Here is a 27,595-nt window from a genome sequence, read left to right as displayed (position 1 = left end):
ATCAGCCTCCAAGAAGGGTACGAGCAGTGAGCAATTGGATCTTTATTTCCAAGATGACAAAGTAATACACAGGACCTTGGGCTTGGCATGGCATCACTCTTCCTATGTCTAAGCTGATGCTTTCTCAGCACAGTGTTAAGGAATGAAAAGGAAGACTGTCCCTTGTGCTCAGGGAAGCTCAGTGCACAGCTAGACAACAGGAAGGCTGTTCAACTGTTCAAAGAACTCCCCTGCCTCTGTCCAGTGCTGGTAAAACATGGCAGCTTTGAGCAAAGGAGAGCCCATCCTGCCGAGGCCCAGGCACTGCTATGAGCGTGTGCAGGGCAAACATTTAGGAGAACTGAGGAAGCAACACTGTGGCTATGGGGAGAGCTGAGAGCTGGTGAGGATGGAGCTGTTTAAGGAAAATGGGACGACATTCCTAAATGGACCAGCAGTCATCAGCACCTCAAAACCTAGTGTCATATTTTATTAAAATCTTTAGAAGATGGATCTCAGATTTTTTTTAAAAAAGTTTAACTTTATTCAGGTCTTTTATTTTGACATTATTTTAAAATAAGAAATTGAAAACTTGTTGTTTACTAAGTAAATTCTTTCCGTAATTAAAAAAAAAAAAAAACTGAAAAGGAATGCAAAAATGATGGCTCCAAATTTGGAGGAAAGAAACTCATGTTCGTATTTATGAAGAATTAAATTTATTTTCTGTAGTGAATGAATAATGTAGCAAGTTTAAAAATGAAATTAAAGACTTCACTGGACACTAAAAGCCAACCAGGGACTGGGGGGGCGATCTCACAGAACAATTTCCTCCCTTAGGAAATCAGAAAATAACGGATTGTGAGAACAATCGGATATCAAAATCTACTGAGCAAAGTGTCTCTTTCTGGGAGGCAGCAGCGTTGAGAGCCGGCGGAGCTGCTGAAATGGAGTGTACGGGTTCAGCAGACAGTTTGAACAGATACCCTGGGAGGCCTGAGAACTGGACCAAAGAAGACATCTGCCAAAGTCAAGGAAGGACCTGTGTCTGCACCCAGGTGACTGCTGCTAGCCCACTGGATGCCACATGGTGCATTTCATTTCTTCTGGTGCTGAGTGTGTGAGGGAAAAGAAAGGAAGCATGAAGAAACTTCCTTCCTCTGAGGTAGTACACATTGGTGGCCTTGGGTGTGACTCACATGGAGTGTTACAGAAAACTCCCCGGTGTGGACAGTGCAGGCTCACCTGGCTCAGCATCCAGGCTGAGGACCGATTACTGCGGCCATCTTCTTTCTATCATGTCACCTGGCTGGGGTCAAACTTCCTAACATTTGGAGAGATTTGGTTCCTTAAAAAGGTATTGACGTTATCCAGTGTCATTTCAATTTTCAAAACAGGGAGAGCTTTACGTATTAAAAGGGTTCCAGAGGCTGGGGAATGTAGCTTGCCGACCATGAGAAAGGCTCTGGGTTTGATCCCCTGTGTTGCCAAAAATAAAAAAAAAGAAAATGTGGAGAGGAAAGACAAGGGAAGAAAAAGAGAGGCGGGGAAGGGGACAGAGCGAGGGGGAGGTAAAGAGAGGAGAGGGAGAGAGGGAGAGAGAGAGGGAGAGAGAGGGAGGGAGGGAGGGGAGGAGGGAGGAGGGAGGGAGGGAGGGAGGGAGGAGGGAGGGAGGGGGAAAGTGGAAGGGAAGGAGGGCCCCTCGGTTATTGTTATCTTATACAAAGATACAATATTATTTCATTCATTCATTTTCCCAGCAGCCAGGACAACGTCACTATGCATGTCTATGGGGAAAGGTTTTTCCCATATGAATCACTGCAAGTATTGAATGGAATCACACAAGAAAACTAATTGGCACTACCCATGGCACAAGCTGAGGACTCCTCAAATGCTGTTGTGAAGACACCCTAATGTGTGACCACTGTGCTTTTCATTAACAGCTTTCCCTCAATAGTTAGCATCTTAAATAATGGCTGGTGCATCACAGACAGAAAAATATACAAGTATTAAACTTGATTTGTTAAGCATCTCATGGTCCTCATTATATTAAAAAAAAAAAAAACTGTGACGAGATACTTCAATAGTATTACTGGCTAATTCATGCTGTAAGAAAGTGATGGCCCTGTAGGCTTTAATTTGCGACCCAAGCCTTAATGGCCAGCAGTTCCGTAAATGCGATGGTCTGATGGGCTTTTAGGTCTGCAGAAATTACTACCGTCGTCAATTGGCTGTCCTTTAATCTACCTTTGAGCTGGGTCCCATTTCATCATTAGCAGTTTGAGCTTAAGTGAGTTTGGAAAATTACATATTGACAAAGAGAAAATGTATATTTTGCCATCTAAATGCTTTCATGCAAATGAGATTAGATTTCAGATTTCATTCAAGGGAGTTTTTAAAATGAAGGGTGTGATCTTAGTTTTCATTCCAGGTTGAGGACTTTAAGACAAGGGTAAGGCAAAAGGCAGAAGCAGGTCTGTTATTAAGAGCCTCTGTGTGCCACAGGAATTTATCAATGGAAAACAATTGACCAATAGGACCACGGTTGCATTGGCACTGCTCTGACTGTGAGGCAATGCTGAAATATTGGCCTGAATGATATGGAAACTCTTTATTTTTTTTCCCCAAAAAGAAAATCATTCATTTCAGGAGAATTATAGGTAGGTCTTTTCTGCTTCAGCTAAATAACATTATTCAAGGAGAGGGTCAGCAAGGCCTCAAGATAGCATACTTCACACACCTTTAGACTTACTCAAGTGTTTACTCAGAATCTGGGACTGTTGTCACCTACAATCTAGCATCAGGACTCAGGACTATCTTAGGCTCCAAACCTCCCTTGACTTCTGCTCTGGCCTGTACATACATTTCTTCCTCATTTTCTGAGTGTCTTAGCTAGGGGTTCCTATTGCTGTGAACAGACACAGTGACCAAGGCAAATCTTATAAAAGAGAACATTTAACTGAGGTGATGGCTTAACAGTTTCGAAGGTTTACGTCCATCATCGACACGGCAAGGAGCATGGCGGCGTGCAGGCAGATGTGGTGCTGGCTACATCTTGATCAGAAGGCAAACAGGAAGTGAACTGCTCACTGGGCATGACTTGAGCATATATGAGACCTCAAAGCCCGCCTCCATGTTGACACGCTTCCTTCAACAATTCCACTCCTACTCGAACAAAGCCACACCTCCCACAAGTGCCATTCCCTTTGGGGGTCATTTTCTTTCAAACCACCACACTGAAGGAGTTGCCCCTTGAAGCACCTCACTTTTGATCTACCCAGGACTGTAATATGTTTCCATTTATTTCATCATTTGTTACCCTCACATATGATTTTATTTATTAAGTGCTTGTCATTCATATATCTGCTTAGATAGTTTCTAGATGCACAGTCTCCTTCGGTATTTTCAATCAGCTCTTTACATATTTTAAATATTTTCTAACTCACAGTTTTGTTTTGATTATTGAGTAAATAAATTATTAACTTTAAAGACAAGGAAACTGTGCTATCGAGAAAGGAAATGACAGAGTATTCAATGTGAATCATCGGGCTATGCATGGCAGTAGAAAGCCATTTCCCAGTGACAGCTTGCAGTATGCAGTTTGTAAACATATACCAGCCCATTCTAGTGAATTCTTTGTGATGATGAGAAAGGCTCAGCTACAGTGTTTTACCCTAACCCCAGTTTTTCCTCTGCCCTATAAATACCTGTGTTTTTTAAATACCCCTTTAACAGAGCCTTGCTATCTGTACCGGGGCTCACCGTAAGCTCCAGTCAATCTTCCTGCCTTGACCTCCAAGTGTGGGGTTACAGGCACTTACCACGCACAGCATCTCACGTGTGTGCACCTGCTGGTGCACCTGAGTTCTCACTACAGGGAGCTCTTCCAGGATGTTCCTACAGTGCCCATCTTCACGGGGATTGTAGCACAGGGGAGCTCCTCAACAAATGCTCACAGAATAAAGAAATAAAAGGGTGTTTCTTCGGACAGAAGGTTAAATTTAGTTAACACTCTAACTACCACCATGCTTAGGACACAGCTGGTGGTGGTTAGGGAACACCAGGCCTGGTTCACGATAGAGGAGAATCACATTCTGAGGCAGGAACTTTACAAGTGTATAGAAGGCTGGCCTCTCTCTGGCAAAAGTCGACTACCCCCCAACACATACACACACACACACACACACACACACACACACACACACACACTCACACACACACACACTCACACACACACACACTCACACACACACACACTCACTCACACACACTCACACACTCACACACACACTCACACACACACACACACACTCACACACACACACACACACTCACACACACACACACTCATGCTCACACACACATACAGATGCACAAGAGCACATGCACACACACACAGAGACAGACACACACTCATACACACTCATGCTCACACATACATACAGACACACAAGAGCACACACACACTCACATAGACACTCACACAGACATACACACTCACACATAATATACTCATGCACTCATGCTCACACACACATACAGACGTACAAGAGCACATGCACACACACACACACACACACACACACAGAGTCACACATAATATATTCACACACTCATGCTCACACACACATATAGACCCACAAGAGCACACACACACCACTCACACACTCGCATGTATTCGCAGGAGCACAGGCACACACAAACACACAGATACACACACATGCACAAGCACATGCACACATCACACACACACACACACACACACACACACACACACACACACACACACACTGGTTTCCAGTGCTTTAGAGAAGAGTAGTCTGTGTGAGTGACTGTGCCACTGAAAGTGATGAGACCACTGGAACTTATGCATGGCTTTCTTTTTGGAGGTTGTCTGTGAGTAAGCAAGTAGCAGTACCTGGCACTCAAGTTACATGAGTGTACAGTTGTCAATAAGAGCAGGAAATATCAATGCTTAAAACAAAGTAAGTGAATGGATCAGTGCATAAAATAAAACGAATACTCACCACTGTCCGAGGGTGGTACCACAACAGACACTGAGCATAGCCGGGTCGGGCATCACCTCTGTCTGCCACTAGCAGCAGCTGACTATACCTGTCATGTTGGCACTGGGTCTCTTCAGGCAGCAATGCCACGGGCCCTGGATTTCTTCCTCTTATGAGCAACTGACAGTGAGGGGCACAGCGTGGGGAAACAGCCACGGGACCCAGGGGGGTTTCTGTTTTATAGGTTCTTACTGACTTTTGGCTCACTTCCACAATCTGAATGGACTCCTGTCTGTCTTGGGCTCAGCCAGCCATGGCAGCTACAACTGACAGAGAAGAGAATTAAGCGAAGGCAGGGTGGAGGGAACGCTAGAAGCCAGACCCAAAGCTGGGGACGCCTAAGAAACTGTGATTGTCTTTAGCTCCAAACTACAAATATTTGCACATCTGTGCTGTAACCAAGAAAACAGAAAACTTCCATTAGCCTGCCACCCACAGAGCTAACTATCCCTCTGGACTTGAAAATGAATTATATCCCCACAAATACAGAAGAGAGAAAACCCTGAAATCAGAGTGGGGGCGAGAGCTCTTTGTCTCCCTTAAAGCAAATGAACCAAGTGAGCAAGCAAACAAAAAAAAATGGAAACGAGGAAAAATGAAATCAAAACAAGAACAAAATCTGAGAAGAGTGACAAGCATCACCAGAAATATAAAAGCCACACAAGATGGGGAAAGGCTTCTGGGAGGACAGAGAAAAGACAGTGATCAGATCAGTCTGCCTCCAATGACACCAAGGGAACGCTTGATTGGCAGAGGGAGAGCTCTGGGAAGAACAAAGACACCCAGAGGGCAGAAGAGAGAGCAGGTACAAGCAAGGAAGAGAGAAAAACACAGCCCCAGAGGCAGAAGCAGAGGGAAGGCAGAGTCTTACTGAAAAAAAAAAAGTGAGGGGCTGCAGAAAAGTTCGTGGCTAAACAAAGCTCTGTATTCTCCTCCGTCAAATTCTTGGCTGCCATGCTGTGAAATGCTCTCTGCCCCATCTCCCCACCTGAGTCCTCTGAAACCATGGGCAAAATAAATGTCTCCTCTCATGGTCAGAAATGATAAAGGGATATAGGATGGCCTTTCTTGACTGACAAACTTGGAAGCAACCAAGGTGCCCTTTATTAGGTAAGTAGGAAAACACAGTAGTACCTTGAGCTAGCAAAACTATGAACAGACATGAAGGAATCTTAAGTGTATTACCAGTGAAAGACGATAATCTGGAAATCCTGAATATTATCCAATTCCCACTCACTGACAGCTAAAAAAGGACAAAGCCACAGAGACTGCTCAAGGGTCAGGAGTGGCAAAGGACAAGGACAGAGAAGAACCACAGAGGACCCTTCAAATGCTGCAAGTGCCTTGTGGTGCTAGAATCCAGAGTGCGGCTGCTGCAGATTGGTCCAAGCCCACAGAAAGAACAATTCCAGAATTAACCTAACATAAGTGACAGACTGGGAGGTCCTGGCGTATCGCTGAAGGCTCAGTCATTGCAATCAGTGCAAGGGCGCATCAGGGGTCCTGCCCAGTCTGCACAGCCTGGGAGGTGGAGCATGGAATTCTTTTTACCATATGCTAAATTTTGAGGTGAATCTTATTGAAAAAAAACCTTTAAAATATAAAAGTAGACCATGGAATAAAGATAAACAAAACACACTACAGACAAATCAGCTTCTTATTCTAGTCCTATGTCCTATTTAATTTGTAGCTCTTCCTGCATAGATGAGAATGTGGTGTGCATTAGTTTTCCAGGAAAAACTGATTAAATAGGAAGTTGTGTGTTGTCTTTAAGAAAACCAGAAGAATATATAGAGACAGACAGTCGGAGAACCTGTGACAAATCTGTCTCTTTATTAAGAGCTTTTAAAAAAAATCAGTTGATTTGCCTGAAATTTCATTTGTCATTTCTTAACTAAAGTGCCATTTTTATTTTAATTGTATCTATACAGCCTGCAATTTGTTTTAAGAAGAATCATCAAATATTGCATGTGGAGCTCTTCACATACATTGCAGTGGGAGAAAGCAAGCTTCTAGGCTGTGGGCAGTCACCTCCCCGGCTTCCTGGGTTAGTGGCAGGTGAGGTAATAGTCAGTGTTTACCAGCTTTTATCTCTGGAATCCAGTAGGTAGCATGAGTTATAGGAACAAGGCAAGGAACAGGTCCGGCCTATGGGGACTGAGCCATAGTCATCAGCAGGAGAGGAACTATCAGGACTGTTCCTTGTCCCTGCAAGTCTGTCCTTTCTCATAAACTCCCTGGTCAAGGGGCACTTGCCCAAGGAGGAGGCCTTTGAGTTCAGGGCAGAGGGGACAGTGCCTGATTCTGCCAAGAGGTTTTACAAGACCCCTGTGAGGAAGAAGTTCAGAAAACATTACTTCTCAGTATAAAAGCAGCTTCAGTCACATTGTAGGAGTCACAAGAAGGCTTTTGATTATTGCTTCCAAGTGCTTGCAAATCCAACATTCTAATCAGACAGTGTTTGCTGAGGCCTAATGTGCACCGGGTACTCTGCAGAACAGTGGTGGAGGCAGATGGCCAGAATCAGACATAAAATATAGACAGCTGAAGCAAGTCCTCACAGGGATCAAGTGTCACAGTGGGGAAAAAATGAATGCTTGAGCAGGAGAGATAAATGGGGCTGCTTACGACAGCTGATGAGAAAGCTGGACATGAGTCTAGAAGGAAGAGTATTTCTCCATGGAAATAAGGCCAGTGTAGACACTGTGCCTCCAGCTTCACCATCAAGGCTGGAGGTGATGTTTCCATATTAGCTTTGGGGAGAAAAGCTTCCCAGTACGGAACTCTCAGTCAGGTAGGTCCAGCCCGGGCAGTCATCCCATTCATCGGGAGACCAATTCTTCACAAGACTGAGTCTTACCTTGGAAACCTCCTATTAGAGACAGGCCTCTCCTTCACTAATGTCCCCAACACATGACTGCAAGCAAAACACAGCCCGTTTATAAGACGTGCAGAAACGTCGTTAAGCTTAATTAGATGTCATTGTCACACTTTCATTAGCTATTAACATTATGCAAAGATAAACTAATACAAAATGACTTCTTCCACCGTGACATAATTGTAATTTTAATGGTTACACTATGACCATTATAATTCGGGGCATATTTTCAATTTTCCCATTAGTGGGCAGTTACTTATAAGGGTTCCTATTATGATCTGTCCACAGAGACCAAGTTATTAATGCCCCCATTTTCTATGAGGATGAGGACCACGGTGTCGAAATCAATAGGATGGCCACAGGGCACATTGCAGGGGCATGGGATGAGCAAGAGAATGGCGGCCAGGCCACAGTGTGGGCCTGCAGAGGTTGCCAGATGGAGAATAAGGAAGGTATGAACATTCCTATGAGAAATTCTGATTTACAAGGTTTCCTAAAGTCTATTTTCCCTCATATTTTTTTCTTTTGTGGCCTTAAGTCTTCAACTTTTTCCTAAGACAGTTTCCATGGTATAAAATATTCAATAGCCTAGGCTTTGAAATATGTCTTAAACAGTTTTCACCATGCAGAGAATTAAATTAAAACCCCACACAGCCATTACTGGGAAAATTTTTTGAACAGTTCAATTTCAAGGTTGTATGAGAAGAAGCAAATGCTGGTGGACATTGATTTGTCTCTGAAGATTGTGAAAGAGCAATGTGGAGTGTGACCCTGCACAGTGGCAGTGGGGACAACAACCTGCTTAGACTCTCAAAGCTAACAACTAGTAAGGATCCCAACTGCTAAGACTGTCAAAGCTAATAACTAACAAGGGTCCCACAAAACAATGTGCAGAGTCTCCCTCTGAAGTAGCAGGCCTCCTCCACATTCTCCAAGTGAGGAATAGCACTGTTTGTGTTTGAAAACCACATCAGAGGTTGCTGGTTTTTCTTGCCCTGCCAGGTCCCTCTGCTGCTTTGCCCCAAATAAACATACAGACACTATATTAATTATCCAATTGTTACAGTCCAATGGCTAGGGATTCTTATTGGCTATCTCTGTCTTAATTATTAACCCATAATTACTAGCCTATGTATTTCTATGTAAGATGGCCTTGTCTTACCAGAGAATGCCTGGCTCGTCCTGTCTTCCTGGTCTCTACATGGTGTCTCTCTGCCTACCTTTCCCAGAATTCTCATCTCCTAGTCCCACCTATCTTCCTGTTTCTATTGGCCAAACAGTGTTTTATTCATCAACCAATAAGAGAAACATATACAGAAGTACATCTCCCATCACTACTGTGTCCCTGTAGAACTGTGTCTGCCTCTCCAAAACAACAGGGCTATGTATTAGTTATTTTTCTATTGCTGTGATAACGGACCATGACTAAAAGCAAGCTATAGAAGAAAGGACCTTTTTTCCCCCTTACAGTTCCAGAGGGAGCGTGTCCATTAAGAGCAGGAAGGTACAGATGGTAGCAGAAGCAGGAAGTAGATGATCACGCTTCCATCCACACATAGGAAGCAGAGAGCAGGGTATAGGAAGAGGGTGCAAACGCTCTGAGCCCATGATAGCCACCTTCAGTGCCACCGACTGGGGACTAAGTGTTCAGACATAAGGCATTGGCAATGCTTCTCATTGAAGCCACCACAGGATATATGCCTTGTACCTTGGACTCTACAAGGTTTCTGGGAGAAATTAATGAACTGGAGAGGTTTAAATTCAAGTTTTCGGAAGGGCATACCTTACTTACCCTGTGGCTCTCTCACCATGACCAAAAGCTACTTGGGAAGAAGAGGGTTTATTTGGCCTATTATGTCCCAATAATGGTCAATCATTGAGCGAAGCCAGAGTGGGAACTCAGAGCAGAGTCAGGAACCACAGAGGTATGCTGCTTATGGCTTGCTCAGGCTGTTTTCTTAACCCTTGCTTAGAGGTGGTACTTGGCATAATGGGCGGGTCCCTGCCCATCAGCTATTAGTCAAGTCAACTTCCCACAGGCCAATCTGATAGAGGCAATTCCCTCTTGCTAGATAACCCAGTTTGTGTCAAGCTAACCAAAAAATCCAACCAGAACATGCACATCTAAGTAGATTTTTAAACGGCCAGTGTCCTTCCCAGAGGAAAGCCACCAATCAAAGTTCTCGGTAAGTATGGTTTAAATTTTTTTAATAATATAATTTAAAGCTTTTGTTTTCCCATCCCAGAACAGCAGACTCAAGGATCCTTGCACACAGATAGTCACTGGGTCTCCTGAAATTCTTCAGGCTGAGAGACATCCTTCACAAGAAGGCAGTGATCCACAGAACACACTGAGAAGCACTGCAGGAGGGAGAGGGCAACTGGGTTTTGAGGAGGCAGAGCAGCCAGCAAGCATGGCACCAGCCCAGCATACAGAGGACAGGACCGGGGAGCCTCCCACAAATGCAGGAAATCTTGGGAAAGTCACTGAATTTGCTTTAATCTTAGGTTTTCTTGCTCACAAAATAAATGTGCTGAACTCATTTTTAGCTCCCCGCCACCTCCCTTTCTCCTCAACTCCTCACCCACTAGAGTTGTTAATGGAGATTCTTGAGTTATATATGAAATCTCAGAAAGTGATGCAGGAATCTTTTTTTTTTTCTCTCAATACAGAAGCTTACTGAAACATTTGCTTTCCAGGTTTTCTAACAGAACTTCAATATGGGTTCCCTGGTTACCAGAATTCATGATAGCAATTAGATTTGTCTCAGATTTATGAAAACAGAGAAACAAATTAAATGCTAATTAACAGATATGTCGTTTCTCACAGATCACACCTTTCAAAGCATAAAGTTCACCATGGTAAAACTGTACCAAGGCATCCTGGAGGGAAGAGGTTAGGACACAGCTCTGCTCCAATCCTAAGAGCCCCTGGCTATTGTTGCTTCTGCTAATGAGCTCGCATCCCCCAAAGCCAAGTGAACCCACTCAACAACTGGGCCGAGCTGTGTGTCAGGTGCATTCTGAAGGGGCAGCATCAAGTCCTGCCAAAGAATCTCATGCAGTAGACTGGTAAGAGCAAATTGTAACGTGTCACACTGTAGTTGACAAGGAAGACCGAGTTTGGTACACAGGTTACAGAGGGGTGGTGAAGGGTGTTGCCAGGGAAGGCTCTCTGACAAGATGACATTTGAAGAAAGACCTAAGAGAAATGAAGGAGAAAACTCCTGTAGCTATCTGGAGGTGTTTCAGAAGTGTTGAATTATGGGGTCGGTGCTTTTCAAAACAGGAACATGATTCATGTACATTATCATAAGCTTTACTTAAGCTAACATATTTATGAGCTCATATTCTGGGCTGACTCCAGGTTTTAGAAGCACATGGTCTTGATTTCCTAACAGGTCTGTGGGGAATTCAGATGCAATCTTCTAGCCCATGGATTGTCCATCAGTGAGGTAGAGACTGAACTTCATCGTAAGTCTTATTTTTTTTTTCTTGCCCCTAAAACACATCTCAGTTTACTACACAGACTTGAGGTCAGCATCGCTTCAACTCACACTGGGATTTGCTTGGTCTTGGCTGGATTTCTCTGCTATTTTCATTTCCTACCTACTGACATCCTGATGAGTGTTATTTATAAATATTAAAAACAAGGAGGTGAGATTGGATGCAGAGAGCCTGCCAACACATGCCAGATCCTCTAGAGTCCCCGGCAAGGGAGAGAATTGTGGCAAACATCGGCGGGTCCTCTGCGTTTGGACATTGTCTGACACCCACTTATCACCCAGGGAATATATGCTCAGTGTTTGCAGATGGCATGAATGAAGCTATGCTGGGTACTGCCTATCTCACACCCAAATGAACTCCCCCCAAAGTGGGAGGGCTTGGCAGGAGTGCGTGTGGGTGAGGGTGTCTGGGTGTGTCAGTAAACAGGATGTTTTCTATCTCTGATGAGAGAAGGCGTGCAGCTGCCTCAGCTCCTAGCAGACACTGGCTACTATTTGGTTTACATTCTTGAACGCTTCCATTTGCATAGACCCTTTATAGAAAGCAGACTTTAGAAACGGAAGCCATATCTGATCACCAAACCTCACTTGTACTACGAAGTCACGTTTGCCTCTGGCTTGGGACTTCTGGACATGTGGATGAGCTGACAACAAAATTAACTTCTCCAAAGAAGGGAGAATTGCCGCCGCCGCTCATCATCCCTCACTATAATTTACATGACTGGACGGAATTAGACTGTTATTTTCATCACGGTGGTGTGCAAAATCATAAAATGGTGTGTATTTTGGGAACACCTAATTAACTCTCCTTAGCTCCACTGAGGTTTCAGCTCCGGCTCTGAGCCGTGAGAGTATCAGAGGTACGAACATGCACATCTAGCCTCAGTGACCACAAAGAGAGTCAAAGGACTGGAGAGGAAAGTGCTGGGAAGGTGAGATTCGCACTCACATGGTGCTGGCTTCCAGGATGTCTTCTATAGAACATTACAGGGGATGATTTTATAGCTTAAGCCATTTTTTTTTGCAGGTTTTTTTGTTTGAATTAGAAACAAGATTGTTTTACACGACAATCCCAGTTCCTTCTCCCTCCGGTCCTCCCCTACAACCGCCCCCATCTAAAACCCTACCTGTCACATATCCTTTCTGCTCCCCCGGATGGTAAGGCCTTCCATAGGGGCTCATCAGAGTCTATCGTATCCTTTGGGATAGGGCCTAGGCCCAACCCTATGTGTCTTGTCTCAGGGAGTATTCCTCCACATGGAATGGGCTCCCAAAGTCCACACCTATGCTAGGGATAAGTCCTGAACTACTACAGGAGGTCCTGTAGATTTCTAAGGTTTCCTCACAGAAACCCATGTTCCTGGGGTCTGGATCAGTTCCATGCTGGTATCCCAGCTATCAGTCTGTGGACCAAGAGCTGCAGAAGCCATTTTTAATCATCAAAATGGCAGGATTACAGACATGGGCACAAAGAGTCCATCTCTCTATTCACAGGTTTTTTTCCTTTTAAATAGTAAACATTAACTAATATTGATTAAGCCGTTTGACACAAAACTTTGCTGGAGCATGTAATCAGTAACCAAAGCTAGAGCCACTTTTCATACACTGTCTCCAGAGCCTTGTGTCACACTTATGAATAATGGCCCACTCCTATGGAGCACCATCTGCCTAATGGAGAAAAATGTTCGTCATAATTAGGAAATTCTCCTTATTATTTAATATTTATTGGACACTCACAATGTGCTTGGCAGCAAAAATACCAGAAACTCTCTGCCCACCAAGCATCCACCTGCTAAGGAAGTGGGGAGAGCCATTTTTACAGGAGTTGTTCTTTGCTCATGTTTTATATCTTTCTTTCCAGGTGACAGAGTTGCAAGTAGTTCACTCTTTGAAGATCTTTCTCTAATTGAGATGAGACGGCCATGATGAGTCATGATGGAGGCAAAGAGAAGGAGAAGGGAAGATTCTTCATAATCTCCATGGAGAATAAACAAGTAGAACGTGCTCCATCGATGGAAGAAAAATTAGTGCACCCCTAAATAAAACTGACCATAACTGTTACAGCCCCGCAGATCAGGACTCCAGAAACAAAGCAGAAACACAGAACATGGTGGTAGTGTCAGCTGCCAACTTGACAACATGTAGGATCACATGGGAGATGAGCCTCTGAGCATGCCTTTGGGGGATTATCTTGATCACACTAACTGAGCTAGGAAGCTGCTCACACTGTGGGTGGCACCAGTCCCTGGCTGGGATTCTGGATTGTATGAAAGTGGGGAAAGAATGTCATAACCCGCTATGACATTCATTACCTTTTTCCCTCCTGACTGTGGCTGTCATGTGACCATAGGCTTCACGTTCCTGATGCTATCCTGTACTGCATCTTGAACTGTGACCTGAAATAAAACTTTCCCCCCATAAGCTGCTTTTGCAAAAGGAGTTTTATCATAGCAACAGCAAGAAAATCCAAGATAAACATGTGGTGGTGAAATGGCCTGGAAACTGGGGCTGTGCCTCGTGGTGCGATTACCTGAAGAGTTTATGTGTGCTCTTCTGCAGTGAGTGGCTAGGGTGGGGCAGTCATCACAGTACAATGACATGAACAACTGGTTCATAAAGAGTTGATGGGCAAAGAGCTATTCCCAACAAGAACTATCTTAATAGAAAATCTCCACTATATCTTCTAATGTCTCTAGTCAATACAAACTCAAGAAAATCAAAAATGTAGAGAACCATTCTGGAGACACTAAATGACCTGTTCACAATAGAAGATAGCATTGTACACACAACAGGGCCTTTGTAGGAGTTATCCAATAGAGGTTTTCTTTTTAATAAAAACTGTCTTTCTTTTTACTCTACTTATTGAATATTTAATATATAATTTTCCCCCAGATCTATGCGTTTTTTTGTTTTTGTTTTTCAAAACAGGGTTTCTCTGTGTAAGTTCTGGCTGTCATGGAACTCTCTTTGTAGACCAGGCTGTCCTCAAACTCACAGAGATCTGCCTGCCTCTGCCTCCTGAGTGCTGGGATAAAAGGTGTGCGCCAAACTGCACAACTCAGACCCTAAATACACTGCCTGGTTCATGGTTTCTAGATGAGGTTGCCTGTCTCTGTGTCGGTTTCTCACTTTTTCAAGCTTGAAAAATGTTTTTCATTGACTGTATTTCCCTAGCCGACATGCTCCATAAGGAAAAATATGATAAATGGAAAATAATGCTTGGCTTTGCCATCATACCGGAATGGCCCTAACTCATATGTTTGGATGAATCAGACAGTGAAGTGTATCTGAAATTCATGGGCATTCTTTCAAGCAACTACCTCACGTGGATACGTCAACCAACAGAGAAATTATATGCTGCCAGAGGTAAGGCTGTGATGGTCACAGCTATCTAACAGTGCCAAACTGAACTTCCAAGGGATGGGACACAATCTGACAGAAAGGCAGGGCAGAGAGAAAGTGACAGCTCATGCACTATTAGGGAAACAAATAATGAGCAAAGCTGGAAAGCTGCAGTAGACTAAAGCCACACCTACTGTTGATGCTCCACTCAGGAGCCAGGACAGGGTGATCAGTCTATCTAGAATGGTGCAGTGCTGCGCCCTTCACACTAATGAGCAAGACATCTGGCAAGTTTGCACAGAGGCAAGAGCTTAAGACAGTGACAAATCAAGTGCAGGGCCCCAGGGGCCTCCAACACCCAGCTGAAGATTCCCTTCCATCAACCACCGCAGAGAAGCATTCTAGACACTTACAGAACACTGCACCAATGATTAGGGACAAAATAATTGAAAAATGCCCTGATCTTTCTCTGACAAAGACCCTCTCAAAGTATGGATCTAGGACCTCCACCTGGCAATTTCCTAGAAAGGCGGGGCTTTTGAGTTGAGGTATAGCCCAGAAACACCAAGCAGGAGCCCAGCACCTGGTCTGTTTAATCAGCTCTTCAGGTGACCCTGATGTAGGCTCCCCACATGAGACCATTGTTCTCCCAATTAAGGTAAGAAAGATTTCTGCTGTCTTCACAGGACAGCAGGTCAATCTAGCCAATTGCATTTTGACTGTAAGACCATATACTGAAGAATAAAAAGCAGTCAGGGCAGTTCCTTAGCTAAAACAGTCACAACTCCAATCCGTGTGTGTGTGTGTGTGTGTGTGTGTGTGTGTGTGTGTGTGTGTGTGTGTGTATGTGTATATTTAAGACAACTAAAATGTATAGCTGGAAAATGAAAACCATATAGTGTTGCTAGAGGTTTTGGTCCTCTGCTCTGATCTTTTGTTTCTGCTCTGGGGTAGAAGTTATATTTGCCACCCAAGGATCAAGGGTGTTGGTGGGCTCAGGTTCTCCAACTGTGTCTGTTCATGAAGCAACTGGCAGCTAAGAGAATTGTGAGTGAAATTTTGGAACCTGCTTTACCACTGATGAGAAACTAAAATAGAAACCTGCCTTTGAAGAATGGACCTGTCAGTGACTTATTACAAACCCAGCACCTAGCCATGAAAACCCTAGAAAAGGTAACAGATTTGCCAACCTTTGGCTAAGACAGAGCAGGAGTGATATCTCTGAATAGACCAGGGGCAACTTTTCTATCAGAATCCAGCTTTACAATTTATCCCTTCGACATTGCTGTGAGCCATCTATACAACAGAAAACTGCCTTGAAAGTCACCAGTGCTGGGCATTGGTGTCACACACCTTTAATCCCAGCACTCAGGGGGCAGAGGCAGGTAGATCTCTGTGAGTTCCAGGCCAGCCTGGTTTCCAGAATGAGTGACAGGATAGGCTCCAAAGCTACACAGAGAACCCTGTCTCAAAAAAACAAAAACAAAAACAAAAACAAAAAAACTGCTTTGAAAGTCACTAGTATTTCATAAACAACAATGGGATTTTTAGGTTTTTTTTTTTTTTCAGTAATGACCACTGAACCCAGGATCTTGAACTACCAGGCAAGTTCTCTACCACTAAACTGTCTCTATCCCACAAAAGAATTGGGCAGGACTTGTATTCATTCATTTACTTATTCATTCATCTGTTCAATATTTACTGGATGATTATTAGAGGCAAGCAGTCAATCGTGATGCTTGAGGTTACAAGAGCATAGAGTGATGCCCTCCCAAGGTGCTGTGGACTACCTAACGTGCTTAGACACAAGCAGTAATGATGCATGATAGGAAGCCACAGTCTCTATCAAAATGCAAGCCTATAATGCTACGGGTTTTCTGAGGAAATACGCACTTCTGTGTGGGCATGTTGCAAAAGGCTTCATAAATGAGGCAGCACTTGACTTAGTGATGAAGTATGGCCTGCCTGTCTCTGTGTGCCGTGATTCAGGAGGGCCGTCAGCAGAAGCAGCATCTCTGCAGAAGCACAAAGGCAGGGTGGGTGAGTGAGAGGACCCACCCAAGGCACAGACTGTAGCACACCACAGCCATGGCAGTGTACACGATGGAGGAGGGGCAGTGAGCTGCCACTGTGGTGAACTCAAGGAGCCCTGATGCACCTGACAGTCCTTAGCCGAAGGATACAGTGAGGGGCACATGGATTCACTCCTGACATGGGCATAACCCCCAGCCTTCACTACACTGTCCCAAGGAGATGGACAAATGGGTGCCCTGGAGTTCTTCGGGGCCTCCAAGCCTCCGTGATTGATTTGTAATAAAACAGAGTTGGGATCAGACTACAGATTACCAAGGTTATTGGGGAAACAGCTATTCTTTACCTATGAATGAGACATCTCTCCTTCTATTCAAAGCAATCAAAATAGCACAATGTAAAGTGCCCTTCCTCAGATGAGCAACATTGGTGTGGCCTGGGTTCTCACTGAGATGCCAACTCTACAGTGCAGCTCCACCTTGCTCAAATCAATAGTCAGCCGGATGTGCACACAAGTCGGTAAAGAGCTATGCTGATCTGAAAATCTACTCTTTTTTTTTTTTTTTCAGAAAAAAGTTGCACCAGGAAGTCTAATTTATAGGACAGGATTTCTCTAACTAGGAAGAAAAGAGTTTCCGGAAGAGCGTTTGATACAGAGACCACTGCAGTGCTCTGGCATCCTGGGCATACCTCAAGGTGTTCTAAAGTGGCTATTAAAGTAGCTGAACTCTGCAAGTATAAATGAGCCTAACAAGAATAAGTGCAGAAAAAATCAAAGCAAAACAAACAAAACTGACTGTATTTTTGAAGATTTATTTACTTTAAATTATGTGTGTCTGTGTGGGGCTTTACATACGGGAGTGCAGGTGACCTTGGAGGTCAGAGGCATCAGATCCCCCATGGAGCAGACATTACATGGTTGAGGGAATTCTGATATGAGTGTTTGAGAACTGAACTCCAGCTCCCTGCAATAGCCAAACAATATCTTAACTATGGAGCCATCTATCTCTTTGGTCCTTGACTCTATTTTTAAAAGAATACAGAGAAAGACTCTGCTTCTAGCTCACAAATGTTAATTTTCTTAATGGTGAACTAATGTTGATTAGAGAAAGACAGTCTAAGTAATTAAATAAGCAAATAAATATATGGCCAGGAGAAAGCCAAATTACAGAAAGAGGGAGGTAACTGGAGATAAGGCTAATTACAAATAAATAACCTTTAAAGTCGGAATGGAACACTCAATTCCAGACATGGCTTGCATGGCTCCTCACTGAAGGCATTCTTCCTTTGTGACACTCATCTGTGCTGTGTCCAGAAGCCATTATACTGAAAGGACTGTTGAGCACAACTGTCCCTTAGGATGTTCTGGATAGTATAATCTCTCCCCTCAAGAGGCTTCTCTCTCTGTTCATCCCCTCATGTGTCTGTGTGTCTGTGTGAGTATGTGTGTGTGTGTGTGTGTGTGTGCACATGTGTGTGTATACTTGTGTGTGTGCCTGCATGTATGTGCATGTGTACTTGTGTGTGCCCACTGTGTGTGCGTGTGTACTTATGTGTGTGTACATGCACATGTGTGTACATGCACATGTGTGTATGTGCACATGTATGCTTGTGCATGTGTGTGTGCATGTGTGCACTTGTGTGTGTGCATGTGTATACTTGTGTGTGCATGTGTGTACTTGTGTGTGTGCATGTGTGTACTTGTGTGTGTGCATGTGTGTACTTGTGTGTGTGCATGTGTGTACTTGTGTGTGTGCATGTGTGTACTTGTGTGTGTGCATGTGGGGGGGCACATGTTTTAAACACACAGCAGTTGGTAGTGATTTTTATGCATCCTAAGCATCCCTCTTACCTGCTGTTTGGAAGAGATGGTTTCTTTGTGTGGACTTTTCATTCCCAGCATTGGCACATTGCAAAGGAGCCTTACCCAGGCCACTTAATAATGGGAAATGGGAGTTCTCTGTGCCTGGATGCTTGTTAGCATGAAGCCACAGTCCTGGGTGTCTTATTATACTTTTGTGACCCGGGAGTCCAACGGGTCTGCCCACAACTGTTGTATGAATTCAGTATTCCTGCCAAATAAATCAGCTGGAGAAGGACCATTAATTCTACTTACAGGGAGAAAAGTGCTAAGGGTGCATTTTCAATGACAGTCTTCAAAAGGACAAAAAGAGGAAACACCGTGTTTAATACTGTTTTGTTCACTCCGAGGTTTCTCTACTTTGCCTGGTTTCTCTTAGCCCAGGTTTTTCTGGGGTTAGGATCTATTTATTCAGAGTTAGGAACAGCTAGACATCTTTGTCTTTGGAGTCGGCACACATGGATATCACTTCTTTGGGTGAGTGTGACACATTTCTTTGGCCTTAAATACTTGGTTTTGACTTTCCTCCTTGCCATGCTGTGTTCTTTGAAGCCATTTGCCTTGTGCAGTGGTAGCAGAGTTCAGGAGGACCCCAGATCCTCAGAGGAGACATGAAACCCCACAACCTAGAAACTACTATGAGTTTGCAAACCTGAGGGAGCTGAGCCAATTTAATCCCTACAGCAATGAGAGAAGAAACTTTCAAGATGATGCAAACTACAAGAAACTTCCAAAAACAACCCAGCAGAAAGAATGAAGCCCATGCTGCCTGAAGGCCCTGACTAGATAAGGAAACTGTCACCACATATGACAACCAGCAGACACATGTCTGGTTTCTCTTTCTCTCCCAGAGACTGGGTGCAGATGATGGAGCTCTCTGGCAGAAAGGAAATCAGGAAAATTGCTGTGTACAAGTCAATGTCCCATGCCCTCCCCACTTCCTGACTGTGGCTGTCATGTCTTCTGAATCCTAAATGATCCTTTAAAAAGTGACTCCCTCTTTTGTCACCCTCTTCACCTGAGGCAGGAGCATTCTGAAACACAATTCCACTTGCTGCTAACGTTCATTAATTTCACCCATCCCTAAAGGCGGAAGCATGAGGCTGCCAGCTAATTACGACCTATTTAGGGCAGCTCAGAGTCCTCTATCAGCCTAGAATTAGCTTTGCTCTTTTAATAGTGACTATAGCTTTCTCAATTATTAGTTAATTAAATAATGTGTGCACATCTGCCAACACGTTTCTGAAGTGGAAAGCAAGCTGCAATTGCCCACCTGCCAGAGGTTACAGGATAGCACTCACAGTCTGCCTGTGGCCTTCTGGAAGTTAATACTCCCCTGCGTCTGTGCGTGCCCAGCACACACTGTCATCCTTCAGGGGGCAGGGGACCCTATGATGCTGTCAGCCCAGTAGCACCCCCAGGGGACTCCGTCCTAAGATGTATTAGGGTAAACACTGGCTGCTAGAATGATAAAGTTATTTATGCATACCAATCATTCAAAGGGGAAGCAAAGAGACATTTTGGTCACACAGTATTTTCAATGTAAAAACCTTTCATTCCAAAGGTTTCTGGGAGGGAGGGAAGACCTACAGAGTTCATAATTCTTGTTTATCAGAATTACATTTGATGAGCAAAGCCATAAGGGTGCCCAGTGTCCAGTAATCAGATACCTCTAGAGAACTGACGGGATGTCCCCTGTGTCAGCTCTGAGGCTGCCCACAGGCCATACTGACGACAAGCGGGAGTTTTAGGCAGTAACTAATATGAGAACAACAGATTCTCAATTGGTTTGAAAACTATTCCAATATATGTAAGGTTTGGTCTAGGATCACTCCAAGAAATGTAAGTGCATGCGAATTGCTTCCACCGCCATACACTTCCTCAGCAAGGAGTCATGGTAAGAAAGAAAAGAAAGCTCTGGGAATATGCAAACACCAGGCCTACCCAACATTTGTTTAGCTGTGTGTTGGGGTTCATGTCCACACATGCACCATGGAGAGTGTATGGAGATTAGAGAACAACCTACAAGAATCAGTTTTCTCCTTCCACAACTTGTGGGGACAGACACCTTTATCCATGGAGGCAACTTACCAGCCCAAAGCTATACTTTTGAAAAAGAACTTTGAGAACTGAAAAAGAAAGAAAGGAAGAAAGAAAGGAAGAAAGAAAGAAAGAAAGAAGGGCCGAGAACTGTTTTCCTTTGATGAACTAAACTTAATAATGTTTCTATCAAAAATAAGTTTAAATAAATATCAGTGACATCAACATTTTCATCCTGTAAATTGACAGTGATATGATCTCTCCATTAGAATCTGATGACTGTGGGTGTTATCTCAGTGGTATAGTATTTGCCTGGGAGGTCTAAGGCCATGAGATTGGGCCCCACCAAACATAAAGACAAAAATGAGAACTTGCTGATAAATTCTGAGAGTAAAAGCAAATGTAGTGAAGCAGCTTTACAATACAAGTGAACTTAAATTGAGCCCCCTTGTTCCTTACTCCTTTCTGCCTGTGGCTGTGTGTGCATACCACGGAGTAACTGCAATCTTTGGGGGAGACATAGCCAATGGATGCACCCTTCCGTGTCTGGCATGAATGCCTGCCACTGATACATCTTTGGTGCACAGTACTCCCAAAAGGCTTGCAATGGTCACATACCTGATTTTCCATAACTCGAAGTTTACTATGTACTGCAAGATAAAGCAAATGATTAATTGGAACCCTGTTTCTGGGACCTTTGGTTGGCAGCCTGACAGAAAGAAGACACAGACACATGTAAGACACGTATGCTAAGATGAAAGCCTGGTGGGCCTGAGTTCTAATGGAAAGGCACAGTTTGAGCATCATGATGATCTTATTTATAAACAACACTCACAGCATACATTGTTTATAGTGTATCTCTACCCACTCTAAAGGCCAAGAAACAAAAATCTAAATTGTAATAATGAATGCCACAGTGCCATGGTTTATGTTCTTTTAACAACTAGAAGAATCGAGGCTTTTTGGAGGATGTCTAAATACATGTCCACAGGAGGCTATAGGTAAGTGTTGAGATGCCTATAATATGAGGGAGGGAGAGAGGGAGGGAGGGAGGGAGGGAGGGAGGGAGGAAGCAAGCTACCCATGACCCCTATTTGAGCATCAAAGGCATATAAAGTCAATGTGAAGAGGCTCCCACAGGCTAAAATAAGACATTCAGAACCTAGGATATACTTTATAATAAATTGAATTATAAAATTTCAGATACCCTTAATTGTTAGTATGTAACATTAGAAGTTATGAACATGAGGGTCAATTCAGAGGATGCCAAGGAACTAATGCATCAGAGCCAGTCTTCTGTCTGATGGTAACCAAATGAGGGCAAGTTTCTCTATGAAAAGTATACCAGCCATCGAAAGATAAGATAAACACCACTTTGCAACCCTAATACTCTTCCTCTAGACACTTGGCACTAGTGGTTTCTACCATAAAAAAGAGAAAAATGTATAATATTCTTCCTTTACAAGTACCACATGATGCTATTGGCAAAGAAATAAATATTAATTGGATCTGAATCTAATCAATTTCAACACATAAAAACCAATGTAGAAGAAATAACATGAAGAGAAGTTAGTAAAACTAACAAATGGTAGAAAACCCATGTGGCTAGGTTTCTTCAATGAGAAGTGGTGCAGAGAAACACCTATATGGGTAAGTACACACACAGGAAATACACCACTTGATTATAATGCATGGACAACATATTAATTCTGATTCAAAGCACCACTTAAAATATATGTAGAAGACAACCACTGACCATTGCAGCCAAGGAAACATACGATGGTATGAAGTGTCTGCATCCCATGTAGGATGTAGAGCTTTTCTTTTATCTTTTAAAAATACACAGTAAGATATTTAAACATGGGATACAATGAAGTCTGGGGTTCCCTTCAAAATAATGCCGAGGGAAGGAGAAAGTGTGTGGGATTCAGCTGAACTAAGACTGGCCATCAGTTAGTAATTCCTCAAGCTGAGGGCAGGCTCTACAGATATGATGAGGCTGCCAGGCTCTGCTGTGTGAGTGTGACATTTCCCTTCTAACAAGTTCTTCAAAGATATTGTTCAGGCTGTGGATACAGCTCAACCCTTGATGCAAAACTAAATTCAGTTTAAATCCCCAAAACACATGTGAAAGCCTGGCAGGGCCCTGAGCATCTATAAGCCCCGAAGTGACCCTGGCAGCTCACCGCCCAGTCAGCTTAGCTGACATGGGAAGTTGCAGGCTCAATGAGAGATCCCTTCTCAAACAGCAAGGCAGAGAGAGACAGAGAACAGCGGACTCCCACATCCAGTTTCCACGCGTGTACAACAAACATAAGCGTACTCAGAGATGCCATCTGAAATTTGTCTTTGTGTGCCAAAGAACCATGGAAAATCATTACAGTCAGCACACAGAGGGCTAAATTTAGATCATAATGGAGATTAGAAGGCTTTGAGGTCATTTTGTCAACAGCATACAGACCAGCCAAATCCTACTGTCATCCCTTCTACAGAGTTCTAAAGAATTTATATACTTTAATTCTCCTGCTTTCACTAGCCAACGAAATAACAGTGGCAAGGAATAACAGTGGAAAAGGAATAAAAGAAGCAAAAATGAACTGTAAAATTATTTGACCTTTAAAATGACTTTAGCTTTGGTGGATATCTGCAAACTAATTTTACCAAGACAGCAAAACTGACAATCTAAGCAGCTTTGCTCATCACAGACATAGGAAACAACCCCCCAATGCTATTCTCTAATCTCTCTACTATCATGCTTCTGTGGCAGTGCTGTCTCAATGAATTCTCACAGTAAAAAGCCAACGTGATTCAAGCACTATGAACAAATACCACACTAAGCTCTTCTCTGATACCCCCAAATGATCCTCAGGCTTATCGTTGTAACTGAGGGGTACCCTAAGGGATAGCTCTAATGAGAAACCAAATACATCTAATTAATTGTGTTGCTTGGGGCTAGTGAGAGACCAGAGGTTTCTGGAGCCTCAGGAGAATGGTCATACAGAACAGTACCACACGTGAGTGCAGTGTCTGCAAACACCAGATCTGCCTGCCTCTTTGGATGGCTTATGCTACACCGGTTTGGATCTAACTTTTGAGGTTCTTCCTGCAGAAGAGGTACTCACATTATAGTGTTGTTCTGTCTTGCATTTTAGGTGAAGCTGTATTTTAGGGTCTCAGAAGTAGAAAATACTAAGTGAAAATCAACCCAAACTATCAATAGGTCCATTGGTCCTCCTGAGTGTGTACGTGTGTGTGTGTGTGTGTGTGTGTGTGTGTGTGTGTGTGTGTGTTTTGTGTTTGTCTCTGTGCATATATGTGTGTATGTGCACATGCATGCATATGATAAAATATAATACATGCACTTTATTAAGAGGGTTAAAAAAAGGCACTGTTACAGGTGGAAGTAGCAGATATTTAGCTGAAAAAACAGACCACAAAAAGTCCCCTGCCAGGACTGTTCGCTCATGATGAGCACTGAAATTACACCTGGAGACCACAAATCCCAACTCTCCTCAACCAATTGCCCAATAGTTACCACCTTCTATTCGATAATATTGAGCAGTAAAAGACAGGCAGGCATTTTAAGAAAATCAGAGGGTTAGTACTGCAATTACAGTTGAAGCTCAATTTATTCCTTGTATTGCACAAATAAGCAAAATTCACATATAATTTAAAACTTCAGGCACAGGTTTGTGGATCTTCTCCAGCAATTCTTCATTAGTGCTGAATATCAGCCAAGATTGATTCGGTTTGTAATTTCACTTCCCTCACTTGTTCTGGTTGTCTTTCTCAAGAGGCAGGAAAACCAGCAGCTGGTAGAGTTGCCCAATAGGTGAGGACAGTGAAGGAGCCAGGAGAGGAAGTGAGAGACGAGGAAGAGGAATGTGAGGAGAATTTGCAAGGTGGGGTGGTGACTGGAGAATGGGACAGGAAAGGACAAGCCACAAAGTATGTAGGCTGATTTCTGAATAATTGAGCAAAGGATATTTTTACCTCATTTCTTTTTAATAGTCCAAGTGCTAATGATTTTAAGTAATACATAATATCAATATGGTATTTTGGTTAGTGTAGTATTCAAGATCACAGGTAAGGACCTGGGCAATGCTACTAGGGGATCCACAGTCTATCCTGCCTCTGGTCTCAGGGAGGCCGAGGGAGCCACAGTACCCAGTTAAGAAGGATTAAAAACCCAAGACTCCTGAGTATTCCTGTTTTGAAACAGAAAATGTGAAGTCGTCCTCTTTTAGGCAAAGATCCGATTTAATCAATAACAAACTGAGCTACATAGGAAGAGATCTACAGACATTTCAGAGAACTATCTGCCATTCCTCGGAGCTTCAAACCTATGAAAACGAAGTCACAGAAGGCAGTGTAGGCGGAATTAATGGAACCTCATTGTCATCTCATGAAGTCATCACCATAACCAAGAACAGGAAGCAATCGCTTTAAAAATTAACTCTGTTCATTTGATAGCTGGCAAAGTGCCCCAGCAAAGATCCACCAGAAAAGACATTGGAAGTCAACGAGGCCATTTCAGAGAGGACTCACCTGTCTTTCCCAGTTTCCTCCTTAAACACTCCGTCACAGTAACTCATCCGCTGCTCCGTGGTCACGTAAATCTGCGCACTGGGGTACTGCTCAACTGTCTTTTTTAACATGTTGTAAACAACACCATTCCCATCCTTCCTCATGTTGCGGAAAGGGCCCCAGATAACATAAATGGTGGCACTTGCCTCCTTGAAAAAGTAGTCAGGGTTTTTTAGCAAAAGAGGAACGCTGGTATGTGATACAACTCGAACCATCGTCACGTGGCCAACGTCTTCCTCAAAACCCTTGGTGGGGGCGTTGTTCATTCTCCAGATGCAGGAAGAGTGGTCTATCTCCTCACCCACCTTCTGCCCAGCCATCTGGCCTGAATTTGACACTATGGCACAATGGCCACAGTCCAGCTGCAAAGGCTGAAAAAGAGAAAAGCGAAGACTGTTGTCAAGGAACTGTCTCGAGGAACCAGACTGTCACTTACAGCATAACTCCTGGATATGGAATTATCTCCTATGCATATCTGCCATGCAGTCTCTGCTGCAGGCTTTTGAGTTGGCAGTGGGCTTTTATTAGAAAAGTAAATACCATTGAAGAAGGCTTATTTTCTGTATCCCAGTGCTAGTTTAAGATTATGTGGGAAGACAGTCATTCATTTTCACTTTAAATGATGAGTTTTACAAATTTAGTAGACCTGTAATTTCAAGTGAAATAAGAAAATACGAAGCCATTTGATTTCTCTGATAGTATGTTGGCTACATGAAGAACTCCAGTGCTGCATATTAGACTCCTATACTATATTTGGTGACATGCATGCACGGGCAGGTGGCAGCTGGTGGAAATGAAGGCGGCAGCAGGTGATGAGGCAGGCCCTGAAGGAGACATACACAACCCAAACCCACCTAAGACAGTGACACTCTCACGCTGATGCTTCCAAGTCTCCAAGCCTTCGTATTCATGGCCCTCTATGCTTAAATTGGTTTTAGATGGATGAGGGTAGTCCTCTCTTGAGCACACAGAGAGGCATGCTCACATCTTGAAATCCTGAATGACTCCCCATGGAATTAACAGACTCAGAAGCAACACACTGGATGCTCAGGGCGTGTCGTTAATATAATTCCAGGCCAGGTGTTGATGGTGCACACCTTTAATCCCAGCACTCGGGAGGCAGAAACAGGCAGATCTCTGTGAGCATGAGACTAGCCTGGTCTACAAGAGCAAGTTCCAGGACAGCCTCCAAAGCCACAGAGAAACCCTGTCTCGAAAACAAACAAACAAACCAATTGCAGTGGTGGAGTCAAGTCTGCTCTCTCTGTGTTTATGTGTGTGTGCGTGTGTGCGTGCGTGCGTGTGTTCATGTGTCTGTGCATGCATATTCATGCCAATGTCTATGGAGGCCAGGAGGGTGAATCAGATCCCATGAGACAGACCACCTGACATGGGTGCTGGGAATCACACGAAGATCTTCTGCCAGAGCAGAACATGTCCTTAACCTCTAAGCCGTCTCTCAGGCCCACTAAGTCTGCATCTTCTAACTCACACACGCAGGCCTCACTGCTCTCAGCAGTATTCTATTTTTCTTGCCTCCTAAAATAATCACACACATTACCTTTGCTACTTCTTCTCCACAGGAAGAACTTACTCCATCTTCAAAACAGCAAGAGAGACACGCTTTGGCGATACGCATCTTTCTCACCCACCGTCTATAAGACTGCACTTTGTGATCCCGAATCTGAACCCCAATGTATTTTGTGCTTTCTGGAGAATAGCTTCTCTCACAGAGGGTCCTGTCCTAACGTTCCTCCTGCCGTATCTGCCATCTAGACAGGGAAGTCTTGGCAGATACTAACAACTGTTGACAGCTCCATTGCCTGGAGTAAAGACCACTATGATACATCTCATAAGAAATCTCAAACTGCTTTAAATGTTTGTCTCACACTAAGTGTTAAAGTAATATGGTCTCACTATGAAGCCTTAAAAAGGTGAAAAAAGAATAAAACTAAATTTATTCATATATCCACCACTCGATGATGACAGATGTTTCACCACGTTTTCCTCTTTCTACATAGGCTATTGTAGGCAGGTTGAGAAACGCCAACTACACAAATCCGTGACTTTGGTTTTTGTATTGACCTTTCCTGTATCAGTGAATAATCCTTGGAGAAAATTTTAATGCCCACTCTTTGTTCAATTATATGGATATGCCACAATGTATCTATTTGCCTACTGCTGGGCATCCAGCTATTTTCCACTTTATTTTCTACTATAAAAAAGTACTTCTATAAAACATCTTTGTGATCCCTGGAGTATTTTGGAGTCAACAGTTATGGTGTTAGCTTAAACTTGCTTCCTTTCC

General features: G+C 43.5%; 1 protein-coding gene across 1 annotated transcript in view; it reads right to left on the bottom strand.

Annotated features, from left to right (window-relative positions):
• Positions 1-27,595, bottom strand: part of St6galnac3 (ST6 N-acetylgalactosaminide alpha-2,6-sialyltransferase 3) — a 311,302-nt gene that overhangs the window by 170,709 nt on the left and 112,998 nt on the right. The window contains exon 3 of the mRNA XM_035450658.1: positions 25,249-25,658. Coding sequence (XP_035306549.1) covers positions 25,249-25,658 — 410 coding nt within the window. The remainder of the gene's footprint in view (positions 1-25,248; positions 25,659-27,595) is intronic.

This window comes from Cricetulus griseus (genome assembly GCF_003668045.3).
Source record: "Cricetulus griseus strain 17A/GY chromosome 1 unlocalized genomic scaffold, alternate assembly CriGri-PICRH-1.0 chr1_0, whole genome shotgun sequence".
Taxonomy (NCBI): domain Eukaryota; kingdom Metazoa; phylum Chordata; class Mammalia; order Rodentia; family Cricetidae; genus Cricetulus; species Cricetulus griseus.
Note: the sequence above shows the minus strand (reverse complement) of the source record. Positions and strands in the feature narration are given on the sequence as shown.